The 18246-nt window shown below is 60.4% G+C and overlaps 2 protein-coding genes across 3 annotated transcripts; one reads left to right on the forward strand and one right to left on the reverse strand.

Annotated features, from left to right (window-relative positions):
- The first annotated feature begins 3146 nt into the window (after positions 1 to 3146).
- On the forward strand, positions 3147 to 10671 carry TINAGL1 (tubulointerstitial nephritis antigen like 1). The gene is made up of 11 exons (XM_086863379.1): positions 3147 to 3463; positions 4182 to 4245; positions 5914 to 6006; positions 6102 to 6216; positions 7079 to 7202; positions 7286 to 7436; positions 8212 to 8395; positions 8658 to 8703; positions 9142 to 9265; positions 9662 to 9707; positions 9812 to 10671. Exons 1-11 carry the CDS (start codon positions 3151 to 3153, stop codon positions 9950 to 9952), a joined length of 1401 nt encoding a protein of 466 aa, XP_086719505.1. The 5' UTR covers positions 3147 to 3150; the 3' UTR covers positions 9953 to 10671.
- A 3043-nt stretch (positions 10672 to 13714) lies between these two features.
- Positions 13715 to 17656, reverse strand: PEF1 (penta-EF-hand domain containing 1). Of its 2 annotated transcripts, none has more exons than XM_086863465.1 (5): positions 17601 to 17656; positions 16859 to 17012; positions 15989 to 16129; positions 15367 to 15510; positions 13715 to 14866 (listed from the first exon to the last, which is right to left on the reverse strand). In XM_086863465.1, exons 1-5 carry the CDS (start codon positions 17616 to 17618, stop codon positions 14637 to 14639), a joined length of 687 nt encoding a protein of 228 aa, XP_086719591.1. In that variant the 5' UTR covers positions 17619 to 17656; the 3' UTR covers positions 13715 to 14636. The 2 variants fall into 2 exon arrangements, with proteins under 2 accessions (XP_086719591.1, XP_086719590.1); XM_086863464.1 differs by having other exon boundaries at positions 15989 to 16144.
- Positions 17657 to 18246: the final 590 nt, after the last annotated feature.

The raw sequence follows: 18246 nt of genomic DNA on the forward strand, positions 1-18246 counted from the left end.
GACACCTCCCTGACCCCTTAAGCAGCAGAAACCCACCGAGATGGGATTGAGATCCCAGCTCCAGCTGTTTCGCCCCTCCCCAGCTCCATCCTGTGGGGGGGAAAAGGGGTGGGGGGGCAGGGTTGACATCACTGCAGAAGGACCCGGGCACAGTTTTTAGTTTTTTTTACAGGGAGGGGTCGCTGTGCCCCACACGCCTGTTTAGTGTGTCCCCCCCAAATGGCAGGGGGATGCTCCTGGCCCGACGCTGCGGTGTCCCCAAGGCCATCCCAGGGAGGTGAGGTTGGAGTCCCCCTCCCCAGGAGCCCCCAGACCCCTGTAGGGACAGCAAAGCTTCACCCCATGGCTGTGATCTGGCACCTCCCGTCCTGCTGAGGTGGCCCCTTCCCGTGCCGCTGGCTGGGGAGGAAGCCGCGGGTCACTCCCTGCCTTTCCTGGCTGCTTCCTACCGAGAAACTCGCTCCAGAGTCGTCTCTGAGCCGAGCTCTGCGGGCTCAGCACCTCCCTGCCCCTCTCACATCACCCGCTGCCCCCAGAGCTGCCCCGGCCCGGGGATTTGGGGGGGGGTCTCCAGCCCCCCGGTTCCACGGAGTGCCCGATGTGTGGGGTGCAATACCTGGGGGGTTGGCTTTGGGGGGGATCCGGGACGCTGCAGCACCCCCAAAGCCATAGGGCCACTGTCCCGGCCTCTGCCGGTGTTCCCGGGGGGGTGTGCGGCTTCTCCGGGTGGGTTTGGAGGGATTCATCCCTGCAACAGCGGGATCTTCACCCTGCACCCCGCGGGGGTGGCAGCTCGGCAGAGCCCGAGGGTGTTCGTGGGGCATCCATGGCCAAGCCAGCTGGATGTGGGGTCTTCCCACGGTTCTGAGCAGTGGGGACCGGGTCCTGGCACCTTGTCCCTCCCCCAGCACGACCGGGTTGGTGGCACAGGCAGGGCAGGGTGTGTGCCAGCCCGCGGCTCGGTGGCACAGGCAGGGCAGGGTGTGTGCCAGCCCGCGGCTCTGACTCCCGCCGTCACATGGGCACAGGGTGCCCCGGCAGGACTTTGTCCCCCTCCACCTTGGCTGCCCCACGTGTGCCGAGGCTGCCACTCCCCGCAGAGGGGACACGCGCAGAGCGGCACAGAGGGAGCTCCGAGCTGGCATCCCGCCGTGGAGCCCGGCCGCAGGAACGGGCTGAGGGGACGCTTCAAACACTCCGACTGTGGCTGCTGCCGCCTCCGCGCAGCGCCTCTTATCAGCTGGCAGGGGGACAGGGCTCTTACGGGAACGGTCAGCTGCTCCCGCAGCACCCCACGGCGCCCTCTGAGCTGGCAGGGACACAAGGACACAGAGCAGTGGCCGGGGACGTCCTTTGTGCCAGTGGCTTTGCTTTGTTCCCTGGGGGTCTTGGGGGAATTCGTGACTCACTGCGGATTCCTACGAGTCCAGTCATGCTGGAGACAGTCGGGCTGGACACAGTTCCTTCCTGCTGCACTCCGAGCCTCCAGCACTGTGTTGCGTGCGCTGCCCAAGGACGCGCCCGCAGGAAATGGCCCTTCCAAGAGCGCTTGGACGAGGGGGCTCCCTGCGGCTGGGGCTCCACAGGACCCTCGTTCAGGCGCCCAGAGCACCCCGAGGTCCTGGGGAGCAGGCAGCCCCCGTGCCCGGCTCCCCACTTCCACTCGCTTCCCCAGAGTGAAGCCCACCGTGGCCGCGGCACCCCCCCGTGGGCTCAGCCAGGAGCCCCTGGCCCGCTGCCGTCCAGGGAATCCCTCACTGCTCCCGTCCTGGCTGCCCTGAGACATCCTCGAGGAATCCTTTGGCAGCTCCGGGAGATGCTCCTGGCGAGGCGAGGACAGCAGGAGCCCCGAGTGGGCGGCTGAGGTCCCGCAGCAGGTGCTGGTGCCGCGAGGGGAGAGGAGCCTGGGGGGTGGCCAGAACCTCCTCTGTCCTGAGCACGTGGTTGGGCCGTGGGACTGGATCCGAGTGACACCAACTCCGTGCCCTGGGGTGTCCCTTTCTCAGCTGTACCCAGCTGCCCACACGCCTGGAAGGGGGAAGAATGCAGCCCCCTTCCCTCTCCAGCCCTCCTTTCCTGTCCTCTCCACACACCCGGGGAATGGGGGACCCCCCCGGGACCGCTCCCCCTGCACGGAGCAGGGGGTGCTTGCACGGTAGCCGAGACCCCCATTTGGAGAGGGCGGTGTCGGGAGGCACCGGGAGGGGATCAGGAGCCGGGGACACCCCGGCCCCGCGGGGACAGAAATGTCGCCGGTGACTGCTGCCGAGGGGGCCACAAGTTTGGGGCTCCGCTCTACAAGCCCAGGCCCGACCCCCGTCCCGCTGCGCTCCGCCCCGGGCCGGTCGCGGCTGCCCCGGCGCCTCCCCGCTCCCCCCGGCCGGGGCGCGGCTATAAGGAGCGGCGGGGCTGGCGGCGGGCGCGGGGCGGCGGAGCGGCGGGCGCGGCAGGTACGGGACCGGCTCGGGGGGGACGGGGTGGGGCTAGGGGGGTGCCGGGCAGGACGGGAGAAGGGGGATCCCCATGAGTTCCGTGAGGAGTTCCCACTCCTCTCCCGGGGTCTCTGCGCGGCGGGCGCGGCAGGTACGGCCAGGAACGGGGAGGGGATCCCACCCCGTGGGATCTGCGTGGGATCCCGGCTCACCTTCTTCCCTCTTTACCGGGGTCCCTGGAGTCCCCGCGCTGCAAGCGGGGCGGGTACGGCCGCGGGAGAGACCCGGCAGGAGGAGGTCCCACCCCGTGTGCCCCCCGGATTGTCCCCACCAGCCGCTTTCGGGGTCCCCATCACTCCCCACGGGCTGAAACCTGGCAGCTCGCGGCACTGCTCGCGATGGGGACTGGGGGTGGCGTTGGGAAAGGCACCCGGCCAAGCCCCCCGAGTGTCCCGGGGAGCCCCTTCCCGTGGGGGTTTTGTTTCTGGAGCCTGTGGTTAAGGGGTGGGCGGGCACGGGGCCACTCAGGTGCCGCGGAGTGGGGAGCTGGGGAGAGAGAGGGTGTTCTGGAGGCTGAGCTGCGTGGTCACAAGGGGAGTTACAAAACCGGAATGTTTTGAGGAGCCCGGGGAAGGCAGGGTGGGAGCAGCGCCCACAGTGAGACGGAGCTTGCAGGACCCCCGTGATCCCTCTGCCCTCCTTCTGCAGGGGTGGGGACATGACCGGGGACATGCGGGCCCTGCTGTGCCTCTGGCTGGTGGCCCAGGTGGCCCAGGTGGCCCTGTCCTCCCGGGTCCGCACCCGCCGGGAGCTGGGGCCCGGTTTGTACGAGCACGGAGTTTACGACGCCGGGGGCTCCTACTGCCAGCGGGGGGATGTCTGCTGCCACGGCCGCGACGACGGCTGCACCGTGCCCTACCACGACACCCTCTGCTACTGCGACCTCTTCTGCAACCGCACCGTCTCTGACTGCTGCCCCGACTTCTGGGAATACTGCCTGGGCATCCCGGCCCCCTTCCCCAAAGCCCCAGGTGAGGCGCGCCCAGTCCGGCTGCGGCTGCTGGGCGCAGCCCTGGGGTGCTGCACGCGCTGGGTGATGCTCCTTGGGGTGATGGATGTGGCACCCCACATTCCTGCCCTCACCGCAGAGCTGCTCCGGACCCCTCTAAGCTGTGGGAACTCCTACAGAGTGTCCGGGATGGGGATGGACTCCCAGAAAAAAAGGTGCGGGAGCAGCCCGTGAGCCCAGAGCCCGTTCCCTGGGGAAGCGGCAGCTCAAGCGGCGCCTGTGGCCGGAGCAGGGACGTGAGGGGACGTGTGGGGACACCATCCCAGCCTGCCCGGTCACGTCTGGGGCAGGCAGATGCTGGCCCTGGCTTAACCCTGCGGGCAGCTGGGGCGGCCGGGAGCGAGGATGGGGCACGGGCAGCCCCCAGCTCACAGCACAAGGCTCCCTCTGAAGTCGCTGCGGAGCAGAGCCAGCTCCCGGGCACAACCGGCCCCTTTATCCCTGTCCCGCCAAGCTGAGCACATTTAACCCTCCCGGCGCCGAGCCAGCCCCGCTCCCGCCCTGCAGCACCTGCTGACCCCCAGCAGAACTTTGGGGGTGCCAAGGTGCAGCCGGGCACCTGCCTGGATTTAAGAACAGCACTGATTTTCCCTTTGGTTTGTACCCCCGGGATTATGGGGGTGGTGGTGGGACCCCCGGCACAGCCAAGCACTCACCGGGGGCTCTCCCTTCCCATCCAGGCTGTGCCCGTGCCGGACACAATTATCCCACCGGAGCCACGTACCGGGAGAACTGCAACCTGTGGTGAGTGAGTGCTTTGGGGACACCCGTGGCGTGTCACCAGCATGTCACCAGAGGAAGGTGTCGCCGTCCCGCGGGTTCCTGTAAACCTGAGGGCTCGGCGGAGAGCGAGGCCCGAGCTGCTGGCAAAAATCCTTCCCTCCAAGTTCGGAGCCAAGGGCCTTGAGCCGCTCCCAAGTTTCAGCGCATGCCTGCGTGGGAGCCGCTCGCCCCGGCGGGACAAGGCACTGCCCAGGGGGATTTTGGCCACGCTGGTCCCAGCCCAGCTTGCCCAAGCCTGACGGGACGCTTGGGCAGCCTCGGCGGTTTTGTGCCAGGGGCCAGAGTCCGGCTGTGCCGCCCGCTCGGCAGCCCCCAGAGCTCGCTGTTGGAGCAGAGCAGGAGTTATTTGGGAATTCTGGTATTACTGGCATCCGGAGATGGGGGATAGGGGAGCCTCCAGGCGCGAAGCTGCCGGAGACGAGGATTGAAGCCGGCGGGGCGATGCGGCAGATAAGCGGGAATCAAAGGCAGCGTCTGGGGCATGTGCGAGGGCAGGAGCACGTGTGAGAACATGTGTGTGCGGGCGTGCACCTGGGCTGCAGGTGAAAAGCCAGCCCGACCCTCCCCACAGCTCTGCGGCAGCCCAGAGTTTCTCCGGGATCATGGCACGGAGCACCCGGGGATGGAGGGTGTCCCCATTCCCGGGAGAATGGCAGTGTCCCCATTCCCGGGGGAATGACAGTGTCCCCAAGCCATGCACGTGGATGTCCCGTCCCTGCTGCTGCTGGAGCATCTCTGACCCACCAGCGCTGGGGAGGGGGCAAATCTTCTCTTCCAAACCCTCCTGCCCCGCACTTGGTGCCTGGAGAACAGGAATTCCTGCAGCGCCTCAGCCCCGCCCCTGTCCCTGCCGGGGTCCTGCGGTGGCTGGGTGGGTGCCAGGGGACAAAAGCCATGGCGAGGTGTGACACAGAGTGTGAGTACCCAGCTGGTGGCACCCTGAGGTGCTCCCGAGTCGCCAGGTGTCCCACGGGGCGCTGGGAGCGCTCAGGGATGGAGGGAGGAATGCTGGAAGGCAGGTGCTGCCGGCGGGGTTGGGATGGGGGTGTCTGGCAGGACACGGCTGCGGCCTCGCTCAGCTCCATAAAAGGGAAATGTGCCGGGATCTGGGCAGGAGGGAGCGTGCCAAGCATTGCTCAGTGCACGGGGGGAGCACAGCCCGGGGCTCCCCAGGGGACCCCCCCACCCCGGCTGTCCCCGTGGGTGCCGCAGGAGTGGCCTGGTCACGGTGGGTCACTGATGGGGACACCCAGCCCCGACCCCCGGCCCCCGGCTGGTGTCCAAGCCCCTCTCTGATATCTGCAACCCTGGCAGCTTTTCAGCTGATTTTCTGTCTCATGGCCTGCCTGCCCTCGGGGCTCCAGCGGGGGCTGGGGCGGGGGGGGACAGCTCCCAGGGCCACCCAGAGGCCACTCAGGGTCACCCAAAGGACACTCAGGGTCACCCAAAGGCCACTCAGGGTCACCCAGAGGGCGTCACCCCGTTCTAAGGGTGCCAAGCTCTGGTGACACCTGACAAAAGCAGCCCCTCGCCCCTCGCTGGCTGCACAGTTCTGGAGGTGAAGCGCTCACTCAGGGTCCTCCTGGTCACCCTGGGGACACCATTTCCCACCGGCTGTCCCCTCTGCAGCACCTGCGGCCCCGGCGGGCAGTGGCAGTGCGAGGACCACGCCTGCCTGATGGATGGGGAGCTGATCGATGCCGTCAACAGAGGCAACTACGGGTAAGGACCGGGCACCGCGAGGATGGGGCGGGGATGTTTCACCCCTCGGTGCTTTTTGGGGTAACCCCTGACCCGTGTCCCCTCTTCCCACGCAGCTGGAGAGCCGCCAACTACAGCCAGTTCTGGGGGATGACCCTGGAGGACGGGATCCGGCACCGCCTGGGCACCTTCCGTCCCTCTCCCACCGTCATGAACATGAACGAGATGCATGTGAGTCCCCGTCGGCGGGGAAACTGAGGCACGCCAGGGGCTGTCCCCGCCCGTCCTAGTGATTCCCCATGGCTGGGAAGGGGCTACCAGGCTGGAGGCAGGGCAGCCCTTATGTTTGGAGACAGCAGCTCAGCAAATTCCCCCGGACAATCGCCGGGCTGCCAGTGTTGTTTTTACCCCCTCTCCTCCGTGTTGGTTTCCCATCGGAACGCCGGCCCCGCCGCTGCTGACTCAGCAGAGCCGCCTGCTCCAACGCTTTGCCTTTGCCCGTACCCAAACCCGGGGTGGGCACCCCCGGGGGTCCCTGGGGTGCTGGCAGAGCTTGCTGCACGCCCAGCCCCGCGCTCCAGAGCCTGAGGTTTAATTGTAAAGGCGCTTCCTGCGCTGGGAGAAGCCGGGGAGTTGTGGCCGTGTCCTCCCCAGGAAGGCCAGGGCGGGGGCACCGTCCCTGCTCCCGAGCGGAAAGGCTGGACCAGAGGCCACTGTGAGGGGCTGTGTCACCCGGGGCCACCGAGGGCCTTGCTGGGGTCTGGGACAGGTCACTCGGTGCTGGTGTTCTCTAAGGAGCTGCTGGGCTGTGGATCCCAAATGTAGGGGAAATTGAGGCGTGTGGCCTTTCTGGGATAATCTTTGTGGTGATGTCCCTGCCCTGAGGGGTCTGGCAGTGAGGCTGGGGGACACAATACCTGCGTGGGGACACTGCTCACAGGATGGCTGCGGTGGCAGGAGGAGGAGCAGGGGTCACACAGCCGGGCTCCAGGACGCTAAAATTGGCTGGGGACCATCTCAGAGGATGGCAGGGGTGGCAGGAGGAGCTGGGGGAGTCCCGGTGGGCTAAACCCCCCCTGGTTCTGCCCCGCAGATGAACATGGACTCCAACGAGGTGCTGCCGCGTCACTTCGATGCCGCCACCAAATGGCCCGGGATGATCCACGAGCCCCTGGACCAGGGAAACTGCGCCGGCTCCTGGGCCTTCTCCACGGCTGGTGAGGGGGGATGGGGCGGGCTGGGCGAGGACAGCGGGGACAGAGACAGAACCGCCTCCCCCTGACCTCCCGCTCCTCCCCAGCCGTCGCCTCGGACCGCATTTCCATCCACTCCATGGGACACATGACCCCCGCCCTGTCCCCGCAAAACCTCCTGTCCTGTGACACCCGCAACCAGCGGGGCTGCAGCGGGGGGCGCCTGGATGGAGCCTGGTGGTACCTGCGCAGGAGAGGGTCAGTGGGGATGGGCTGGGATGGGATGGGATGGGATCCATGGGATGGGATGGGATGGGATGGGATGGGATGGGATCCATGGAATGGGATCCATGGGATGGGATGGGATCCATAGGGTGGGATGGGATGGGATCCATGGGATGGGATGGGATGGGATGGGATGGGATCCATGGGATGGGATGGGATGGGATCCATGGGATGGGATCCATGGGATGGGATGGGATGGGATGGGATGGGATCCATGGGATGGGATGGGATCCATGGGATGGGATGGGATCCATGGGATGGGATGGGATGGGATGGGATGGGATGGGATGGGATGGGATGGGATCCATGGGATGGGATGGGATCCATGGGATGGGATCCATGGGATGGGATGGGATGGGATCCATGGGATGGGATGGGATGGGATGCATGGGATGGGATGGGATGGGATGGGATGGGATGGGATGGGATGGGATGGGATGGGCGACAGGATGGGATAAAAGGGGTTTGAGGCCACTGGGGAGAGCCCAAGAGATCCCCGTGCTCATCCTGTCCCTTGGGCAGGATTGAGAGTGGGGTTTGGGATCGGGATGGGAGTGGGGTTTGGGATGAAGATGGAATTGGGATGGGGATGAGAGTGGGTTTTGAGATGAAGGAGGGATTTGGTGTAGGGATGGAGAGTAGGTCCGGTGTGGGGATGGGGATGAGATTGGGGTTCAGGGTGGAGATGGGAGTGGAGTTTGGGATGAGGATGGTCCTTCCCCTCCTACATGTCCGTCCCCGTGCTCAGGGTGGTGACAGACGAGTGTTACCCATTTACGAGTCAGCAGAGCCAGCCAGCGGCTCCGCCCTGCATGATGCACAGCCGCTCCACGGGCCGGGGCAAGCGACAGGCGACAGCGCGATGCCCCAACCCCCAGACCCAATCCAACGAGATCTACCAGTCCACCCCCGCCTACCGCCTCTCCTCCAGCGTGAGCGCCGGGCCCAGGGGCGGAGCGGGAGCCCTTTGGAGCGGGGAGCCGGGAAGGGGCTTGGCTCGGGCTGCTTTACCTGGGAAAAGCGAGTTTGGGAATGCGGCTGGGAAAACCCCGCTGTGGAGCCCGCGGGGAGCGGCTCCTCCGCCCGGCATCTCCGCAGCAGCCGCCCGTGGGTGCTGGAGCAGCTCTGCCGCATCCCTGCGGGTGGGGAGGGCAGTGCAGGGGGTCCCGGTGCCACCTGCTTCTGTCTTTACAGGAGAAGGAGATCATGAAGGAGCTGATGGAGAACGGCCCCGTGCAAGGTAAGGAGCTGGCGGGAGCACCCCTCCGTGCAGCCCAAAAGGTTGGGAGAACAAAGTGGGGGGGAAAAAAATCGCTTTGTCCGGTTTGGGGGAGCTGTCGTAGGAGCCAGAACCCCCCTTAAGCTGCTCTCGCTGCGTGCCCGGGCAGCGCTGCCCCGGTGCCCGTCATGCTGCCCACCCCAGCGGGCACTGGGTTGCTCATTAACTCCTGAGATTTAATCACCGTCTTGGCAGCTGCGTTTGTTTAACTTTATTTTTGCTTTTTGAAACCTCCTCGGAGTGTTGTTGCATCGCCCCGGGGAGGATCCGGCTGCCGCCTTCCCTCCCGCTGGGAATGCTTTTTCCCTCGTGCCCCCTGTGCCCGTATCCCTGGGGGATGCGGAGCCCTTTCCTTCGGGACAGTGGCCGTGTCCCCAAAGCCTCTCGCCCTCCCCGCAGCCATCCTGGAGGTGCACGAGGATTTCTTCATGTACAAGAGCGGGATCTATCGGCACACGCCGCTGGCCGAGGGGAAGGGGCCGAAGCACCAGAGACACGGGACCCACTCGGTCAAAATCACCGGGTAGGAGTGAGGGTGGCCTGGGGGGCTCCAGGGGGTGCCCAGAGGGTTGGTCTGAGCGGGAGAAACGTTCCCTTTGATTGTCCCCGAGCTGGGAAAGGAAACAGGGAGAGGAATGGTGACACGAGCGAGGTGCTCAGCACACCGCAAGGAGGGGGCCGGGTTGGAGGTGCAGGGACCGGCTGCCCTGTGCCGCTGTTTCCTTCCTCCTGCCGTGGCTAAATATTGCTGCCCCTATTCCGGGAGCGGATGCCCAAACCTCGGCCTGGCCCTGGGGAGGTGCCGGGGGCAGGAAATGAGCAGGGTCAGCACCCCCCCATCCCACCACGGTGCTGGCTGGGGGGACCCCACACTCCGGGGGTGCCTGGGGACACCCCCTCATCTCCTGTCCCGCTGCAGGTGGGGAGAGGAGCAGCTGCCTGATGGCCAGACCCAAAAATACTGGGTGAGTGTTCGGGGGGAGTTTGGGGGGACTCAGCCGTGGGGTCCAGCTTGGCTTCGGCCTGGGGGGAATCGCCACGCTGAGCGTGTCCCGTGTCCCCTCTGCAGACGGCGGCCAACTCGTGGGGCAGGGCGTGGGGCGAGGGCGGCCACTTTCGCATCGCCCGCGGCGTCAACGAGTGCGAGGTGGAGACTTTCGTGGTGGGGGTTTGGGGCCGCGTCAGCACGGAGGACATGCCCCACAAGTGAGCCCCACGATGTCCCTGTCCCCACCGCGACCCCGTCCAGCCCCGCGGGCCCTCGGTCACCGCAGGGCGGGCGGGGGGCTGGCGCTGTCCCCTGGCTCCCGTGGCCGGGGGCTGCGTGTCCCCGCTGTGCTGACACAGCGGCTGGGTGCAGTGGGGCGTGCGTGGGGGGTGCCCCGGGGGCTGCTCCCGTCTCCCATGGGATTTGCCCGCTAATCTCCCCGTCCCGGGCTGCGGTGGCGGCGAGGGGCTCTTCAAAGGCAGCTGCAATCCCCCCCTATCCCGGCTGGCGCTGCAGGATTCCCTCCCCTTTTCCCAATGGATGGGGCTGGGAAGGGACCCCCCCCATATTCCTGCCCCTCCCGTCCTGGCCCCAGCAGCTCCCCCCAGCAGGGCAGCGCTGGAGCTGGGGGTGTGAAATAACCCGGGGGGGGGTCCCCTGAGCCCCTAGGGCTGGGTAGCGCCACCGTGGGGTCCCCACCGTCCCCCCCAGCCCATCCCTATGGTGCTATGGCCCTGCCACCCCCCTGGGGACAGCAGGGACAAGGGAGGGCTCAGCCCCGTGGTGTCCCCGTCCTGGTGGGGCCACAAGCGGAGTCCACGCAGCCAGCACAGCCCGGGAACCCCCGCCTCCCCCACAACCCAAGGGCTGTACTTTTAAGACTTTTTTTTTTGTATTTATTTTGCTTTTTATTGTTTGTAAATAAAGTTATGGAAGCCTCAGAGGCTCAGAGGTGTACTCAGTGCTCCGATGGGGACACGTGGCCCCTGTCACCCCCGTCTGGGGGTGGCCTCGGGAAGGGCTGGGGGGTGAGATAAGGTCCCCGCTCATTGTTCACCTTCCGGCCCCGCCGCTCCGGTCACCGCGGCCAGCGCTGGACACACCGCGGGCACGCGCAGCCACTCGGGCCACCACGGCCACCACCGCGGCCAGGGGGGTCACCGCGGGCGGCTGGGCCACCACAGCCAGCTATTGCCACCACAGCCAGCTATTGCCACTGCACCCAGCTGTGCCACCGCACCCAGCTGTGCCACCGCGCCCAGCTGTGCCACCACACCCAGCTGTGCCACCACAGCCAGATGTGTCACCACACCCAGCTGTGCCAGAGCACCCAGCTGTGCCACCGCACCCAGCTGTGCCACCACAGCCAGATGTGTCACTGCACCCAGCTGTGCCACCTCACCCAGCTGTGCCACCTCACCCAGTTGTGTCACTGCACCCAGCTGTGCCACCACAGCCAGATGTGTCACCACACCCAGCTGTGCCAAAGCACCCAGCTGTGCCACCGCACCCAGCTGTGCCACCACAGCCAGATGTGTCACCTCACCCAGCTGTGCCACCTCACCCAGTTGTGCCACCTCACCCAGTTGTGTCACTGCACCCAGCTGTGCCACCACAGCCAGATGTGTCACCTCACCCAGCTTTGCCACCACACCCAGCTGTGCCACCGCGGGCAGGTATTGTCACCACAGCCAGGTATTGTCACCACAGCCAGCTGTGCCACCACAGCCGGCTGTGTCACGGCACCCAGCTGTGCCACCTCGCGCAGGTACTGTCACCACAGCCGCCGTGCAGCTGGCTGTGCCACCGCGGCCAAATGTGCTCCTGCAAGTGCCACCACGGTGAGATGTGCCACCACATCCAGGCGTGTCACCACAGCCCCCGTATCCCCGCAGCCACCCCGCGCCATCCCTGGGGTGACGCTGGGGTTGCTGTCCCCTTTTCCTGGCGGTCTGCACTCCTGGCGGTCCCTGTCCCTTTCCGTGTCCCCTCCCTGCTGGGGTCTCACACACAGTGCGGAGTGCGGTGTCACCTGCTGGTGGCTTCCTGCAACTTCAGGGATGTGTGCAGATACATTTCTGTATTTTTAACATTTTTACACATTAAAAATATTAATATAGTAATAAATTAAAATATTTATACATATAGATAGAGATATGGATGTGTATAGATATATCTGTATATATAAATACATATATATATATATATATATATACACACACAGGGACTTGTTTATGTTCAGACATCAACACCCCCTCCATATCTATATCTATATCTATATCTATCTATATCTATATTTATATCTATATCTATATCTATATCTATATCTATATCTATATCTATATCTATATCTATATCATCTATATCTATATCTATATCTATATCTATATCTATCTATATCTATATTTATATCTATATCTATATCTATATCTATATCTATATCTATATCTATATCTATATCTATATCTATATCTATATCTATATCTACATCTATATCTACATCTATATCTATATCTACGTCTATCTATATATGTATCTCTCTATATCTACAGCTGTGTTTATATATATATGTATATATTTATATATATTTATATAAGCAAAACCACCCTGTATATATTTTCTATGTGTATATATGTGTATATATGTGTATATATGTGTATATGTACATGTAACCACACCTGTTATATATATATATAATTATATTATATATTATATATTATATATTATATATTATATATTATATATTATATATTATATATTATATATTATATATTATATATTATATATTATATATTATATAATATATAATATATATTATATATTATATATTTTATTTATACATTATATAGAATAAAAGTTGTATATATAATGTAAGTAAATTATATATTAAATATATATAACGTGTGTATCTATGTATTTACATGTACACATGTATATTTACATGTATATATATGTAGTTTTTAATATGTTTATATATATATTTTTAATATATAGAATATATATTATATATAATATATATAATAGTATATATAATATATAATATATACTATAATATATAATATATAATAAAATATTGAAATACTACTAATAATTAATAGAATAATTAATAATTAATATAACGAATCAATATACTTATATATAATATATTAATATAATATTAATTATAATATATTGTATTACAATATATAATATATAATATATAATATATAATATATAATATATAATATATAATATATAATATATAATGTATAATGTATAATGTATAATGTATAATGTATAATATATAATATATAATATATAATATATAATATATAATATATAATATATATGTTAATGTAATAAATATAATAATTTAATTAATATAATTGATATTGATATATTATATAATATATACAATATGCAATATTGAATATTTTAAATATGTTTGTGTATATATATATGTACATATATATAAAAACATGCCTATATATATGTATATTTATATGTGAAAATATGCATGTACACACACCTACATATATGTAAATATACACCTATATATATATATATATATATATATATATATATATGTACCTATACACCTGTGTGTGTATATAAATATATATATTAAAATATAGAAATATATCTTTATGTTATATGCAGGTATGTATTTATATATATATATATATGGATTTTACATATATTTTACAGATGTGTATTTTATATATATTTATATATATAATCTATAAAATATATATAATACATATATAAAATATATAAAATACTTCTATAAAATAATACATCTATAAAACAGGAATTCTATATTTATATAGATATATTTGGAGCTCTCAACCCCTCTGCCTCAAGCCCAAGTAGGGCTGAGCTCTGACTCAACACAAATATTGGAAATGCTCAGGGGAGAAATATCCTGGGAATGTTTAGGGACGGTTGGGAACAGCCAGTGCTGCCTGGGGCTGGAAAACACCGAGCTCACAGAAAACACCAAGGTTGGGCTCTTCCTTCTGATCTCAGACCTTTTAACCTTTTATTCCCTAAGAATTCCTTCACATCTCCTGGAGATTCCTCGAGGCAAATTCCAGGTTTATCCCCTGGACGTCACTTGGGAAGAAAACTTCAGCATCTGTCGGATTTCTCTGTGCCTCAGGAGCCTCCCAGTCCTTTCTTTTCTGTATTTTGACATGAAATTCCTAAGAACTGATTTTAGGGAATGGTGTCCAACGCTGGGAGCAGGGAGAGAGGCACAGGACGTGTCCCCTGGTGTCACTGAGGGGGACAGGAGACACCTGATGTCCTCTGGAGCTCCCCTGGACACAGAGACCACAGAGCAGCTGGAGCACAACGCCTTTTATTCCAAAGCTGGAAGAACTGAGCTCTAAACTTTGTCTGGATTTGGCTTCAGGATTGGCAACAGTGAGGGGACGATCCCGTGGGGCTGCAGCAGTGCATCCCATTCCAGCCGCCCCCGGAGAAACGGGGATGAGACCCCCAGGAAAGCATTCCTGGGGGCGGGATGAGCTCCCAGGACACTCAGGGAGGAAAGGAAGGAGCTTTGTCCTCACTTTTCCCCTTTCCTACTGCTTCCAAACCCGAGGCTCAGCTTTTCTTCCCCAAAACGGGGATGTTCTGCTGCAGGCACCTTGGGATGAAGCTGGAATTTGGGGCTGGCACAGGATCTAAGCTGCTTTGGCTGTCCCAGTTTGGCGTGGGATTCATCCTGACTCCCACAGAATGGACATTAGGAATCCAAGCCAGGAAAACACCAGCAGGATTTGGGGTGGATCAAGCTGGAAATTTGGCCCCAGGGGGAACTCTCAGAGGGGAAGGGAGCTTAGCCACATCCCAGAGGGAAGATGAAGACAGCTGAAGCTCCTGGAGAGCTCCAGAATTCCCAGCCTTTGGAGAGGGGATGTCACAGCATCCGGGTCACCACCATGGCGAGGAAATCCTCGTAGCTGAGGCGGACGTTTCCCACCAGCGCCGTGTCCTTCTCCCGGAAGGCGTCGGTGAGGCTCTGCAGCTGCATGCAGATGTGGATGAACCGGTCCAGTTGGATACTGGGATTGGGAGAACGCTGGGCGTACCGGGCCAGCAGCAGCTGGCTGAACTGGGGGCTCAGGTTGTAGCCCATCTGGGAGAAAGCTGGGAGCAAGGAAAACTCGGATTAAACCTTCCCAAAAGGAGGGAGAGTGGCTGTGTCCTCCCCTGCCATGTCCCACACATCCTATCTCCCACTACCACCACCCTTCCCACACTTCCCACTCAGGGTGTGCACGGGCAGGGCTCTCCAGAGGAATCAAACCACAAATTCCAGGCGTTTTTCCCTCTCCACACACCCAAGAGCCCCTCCCAACAGAACAGGTTCCAGCCATGCATAGTTGAGGGGGAATTCTGGGCTTCCCGAAGGAAGTTTGTGTCCCAGCCCTGCTCATCACCTCCTGTCCTCCTGTCCCCTGCCAGCCTGCTTCATCCAGTGGACAATTCCCAAACTGCTCTGGAAGCGTCCCAGGAGCTCAGAGCCCCCCAGCTCAGCTGCAGGGACCACCCCAGGAGGAATTCCAGTTTCCAGCTGGGAACAGAGCCAGGCAGTGGCACTGGGGGGGTCAGGACAGGCCAGGCTGGTGCCTCTGCCCCTCACCCACCTTGCTGGAGCTCGCTGAAGCTGATGGAGCCGGATTGATCCCTGTCATACTGCTGGAACAGGCTTCTCCACTGCTGGATGAAGCGGAGCAGGGCGGAGAAGCCGTAGACGTCAATGCGTCCTGACCGCGTCTTGTCAAACATGTCTGGGCAGGGAGGAGCAGGAACAGGGCACGGAGGAGTGGAAAAGCTGCAGAAACTTCCAGGGAGCTCAGGATCCACACCACGGCTCCCTGGAATCCTGCTCTGATCCCAAAAATCCCCCCTCATCAGGACTGCGATCCACGGACCACTCAACCCCCAAGGCTGAGAAGAAACGGCACTGAAAGCTGAGGATGGGGCAAGCTCTGGGTCAGTCTCCACGTTTTTTAGGCTTTCCCTCCCTTTCCTCCCTGTCTTTCTGGGATCTGGGGCCTGTGCAGAGCTGGGATTTCCTTTTCCAAGCAGGATTTTGGGCCCTTCACTCGTGCCCTGCACCACTGGGAGCTGCTTTGTTTGCCCGGCTGTGGCTCCAGCCAGGAGCGCTGCCCAGGGAAAACGGGAATTCTGTCGGGATGGGCTTCAGCCCAAATCCAAACAAACCAGATCAACACCAGGAAGAGGGGAAGGAGATCCCAAACTCACTGATCATGAGCAGACAGGTCTCATCGTTGAACGAGGACCAGTTGTTGTTGACCAGCGCCTGCTTCAGCTCCTTGACGGAGATGAAGCCGCTGCGATCCGTATCCACTGTCTGGAACCAGGAAAACGCCTCGGGATCCACCCCTGGGGGGACATTCCCTGCGTGAGGAGAGGCCATCGGAGCTCTCACCTTCCCCTCGGCCAGGCCACGGGCAGGGCTGGTCCCGGGGGAGGCTCCCAGGGCCGGGCAGAGCTTCTCCTCCCACGGGTTTTACAGCCCGTTAAAATCTCGGGAAAACAGGGCAGGAAGGGCTGGGATGGGCACGGAGAGGCTGGAGCTGGGAACAGGCTGGGAATCCGAGCCTGGGGGAGCTCTGGGATGGACAGGGAGCGATGGTGTCACCCCACAAACCCGGCAGCAGCGGGAGACGGATGTGGGGTGCAAAGTTTTAGGGCTGCCTGGCACTTCCTCTTCCTCCTCCTCTTTCTCCTTTCCCTCCTCCTTTTCCTTCTCCTCCTCCTTCTCCTCCTCCAGGATTTCAAAATAATAAACGGGGACATTGAATTTCATTCTCTCGGTGGCTTCTGCTGAGCTGGGGATCCTCTCAACCGCCACCTCTCACCCGGGCACCGGGCTGGGGACACCCGAGCCCCCCGACCCCGCAGCGGGCTGGGGACACCCGAGCCCCCCGACCCTGCATGGGGCTGGGGACACCCGAGCCCCCCGACCCCGCAGCGGGCTGGGGACACCCGAGCCCCCCGACCCCGCATGGGGCTGGGGACACCCGAGCCCCCCGACCCCGCAGCGGGCTGGGGACCCCATGGCTCCGCGCCTCTGTCCCGGGTACCGCCGCACGGAGAGCCCGCACTCACCTCCCGGGGCCGCCCCGCCGTAGGGCCCGGGCTGGGGGCCGCCGTAGGGACCCCCGGGCGGGGGTTGCCCGTAGGGTCCCGGGGGTGGCCCCCCGCCGTAGGGACCCCCGGGGTAGGGGCCGACCGGGGGGGGCTGTCCTGCGCCGGGGAAGCCCTGGGGAGGGGACACAGCCGGTGTGAGGCGGGCACCGGGATGAGCACGGGGACCTCGTATCACTCATCCTGGACCCCCTGCGCGCTTCCCCTGGCCCCCAGACCCGGCTTCGGTCATAGTCCCGGTCCCGGTGACAGTCCCGATCCCGGTCCCTGGTCCCCGGCGCCGCTCCGGGTTCCGGTCCCGCTCCCCGGTCCTGCCCGCCGCTCCCCGGTTCCGCTCCCCGGTTCCGCCCCCCGCTCCCGGTCCCCGGTCCTCGGTCCTGCTTCCCGGTCCCGCTCCCCGGTCCCGCTCCCTGCTACCTCTCCGGTCCCGCTCCCCGGTTCCGCTCCCCGGTCCCGCTCCCCGGTTCCGCTCCCCGGTCCCGCTCCCCGGTCCCGTTCCCCGCCGCCACTCCTGGTCCTGGTCCTCGTCCCGATCCCGGTCCCGATCCTGATCCTGATCCCGATCCCGATCCCGGTCCCGGTCCCGGTTCCGATCCCGATCCCGATCCCGATCCCGATCCCGATCCCGATCCCGGTCCCGATCCCGATCCCGATCCCGATCCCGATCCCGATCCCGATCCCGGTCCCGGTCCCGGTTCCGCACCTGCCCCGCGTACGCCATAGCCGCTCCTCCGCCCCAGCCACGCCCCAATGACGTCACACGACAGTCACAGATCTCATTGGCTGAGCTTGGCTGTGACCACGCCTCCTGGGCGGGGCGGAGGCGGGGCGATGACGCGCGGGAAGCGCGCGCCCGAGGGCCGGGGCCTTAAAGTGGCGACGGCGCCGGGGAGAGGTGGGGCCCACCGGGCTGGGAGAGCTCCGGGAGCTCCCCGGGAGCGGGGCTGGAATTCTCCGGGCGCTCATCCGGGATCAGGCCGAGACTGCGGCCAGGATCAGCCTGGGAGCGGGGCTGGCGACCCCGCGAAATGAGGGCAAGGGTTCCCCTGACAGCAGGACCGAGATTCCTCAAGTAGCGGGGCTGGGATGGTGCTCTGGGATTCCCAGGAATTGCAGCCATGATCAGGCTCAGCCCAAGAGACTGAGTTGGGGTCAGCCTGACAGTAGGGCGAGAATCCCAAGCTAAGAACTGGGATGTCCACGGGAATCAGTTTGGGATTCCTCCAGAGGCAGGACTGGGATCCCACCAGATCACAGATCTCCGGTGTGGATGTGCTGGGATGATTCTCCACCAAAAAGGGGCTGGGATATCCCAAGATCACGGCTGGGATTGCCCCTGAGACAGGGCC

Source organism: Cyanistes caeruleus, chromosome 26 (assembly GCF_971803275.1).
Source record: "Cyanistes caeruleus chromosome 26, bCyaCae1.hap1.1, whole genome shotgun sequence".
Classification (NCBI taxonomy): domain Eukaryota; kingdom Metazoa; phylum Chordata; class Aves; order Passeriformes; family Paridae; genus Cyanistes; species Cyanistes caeruleus.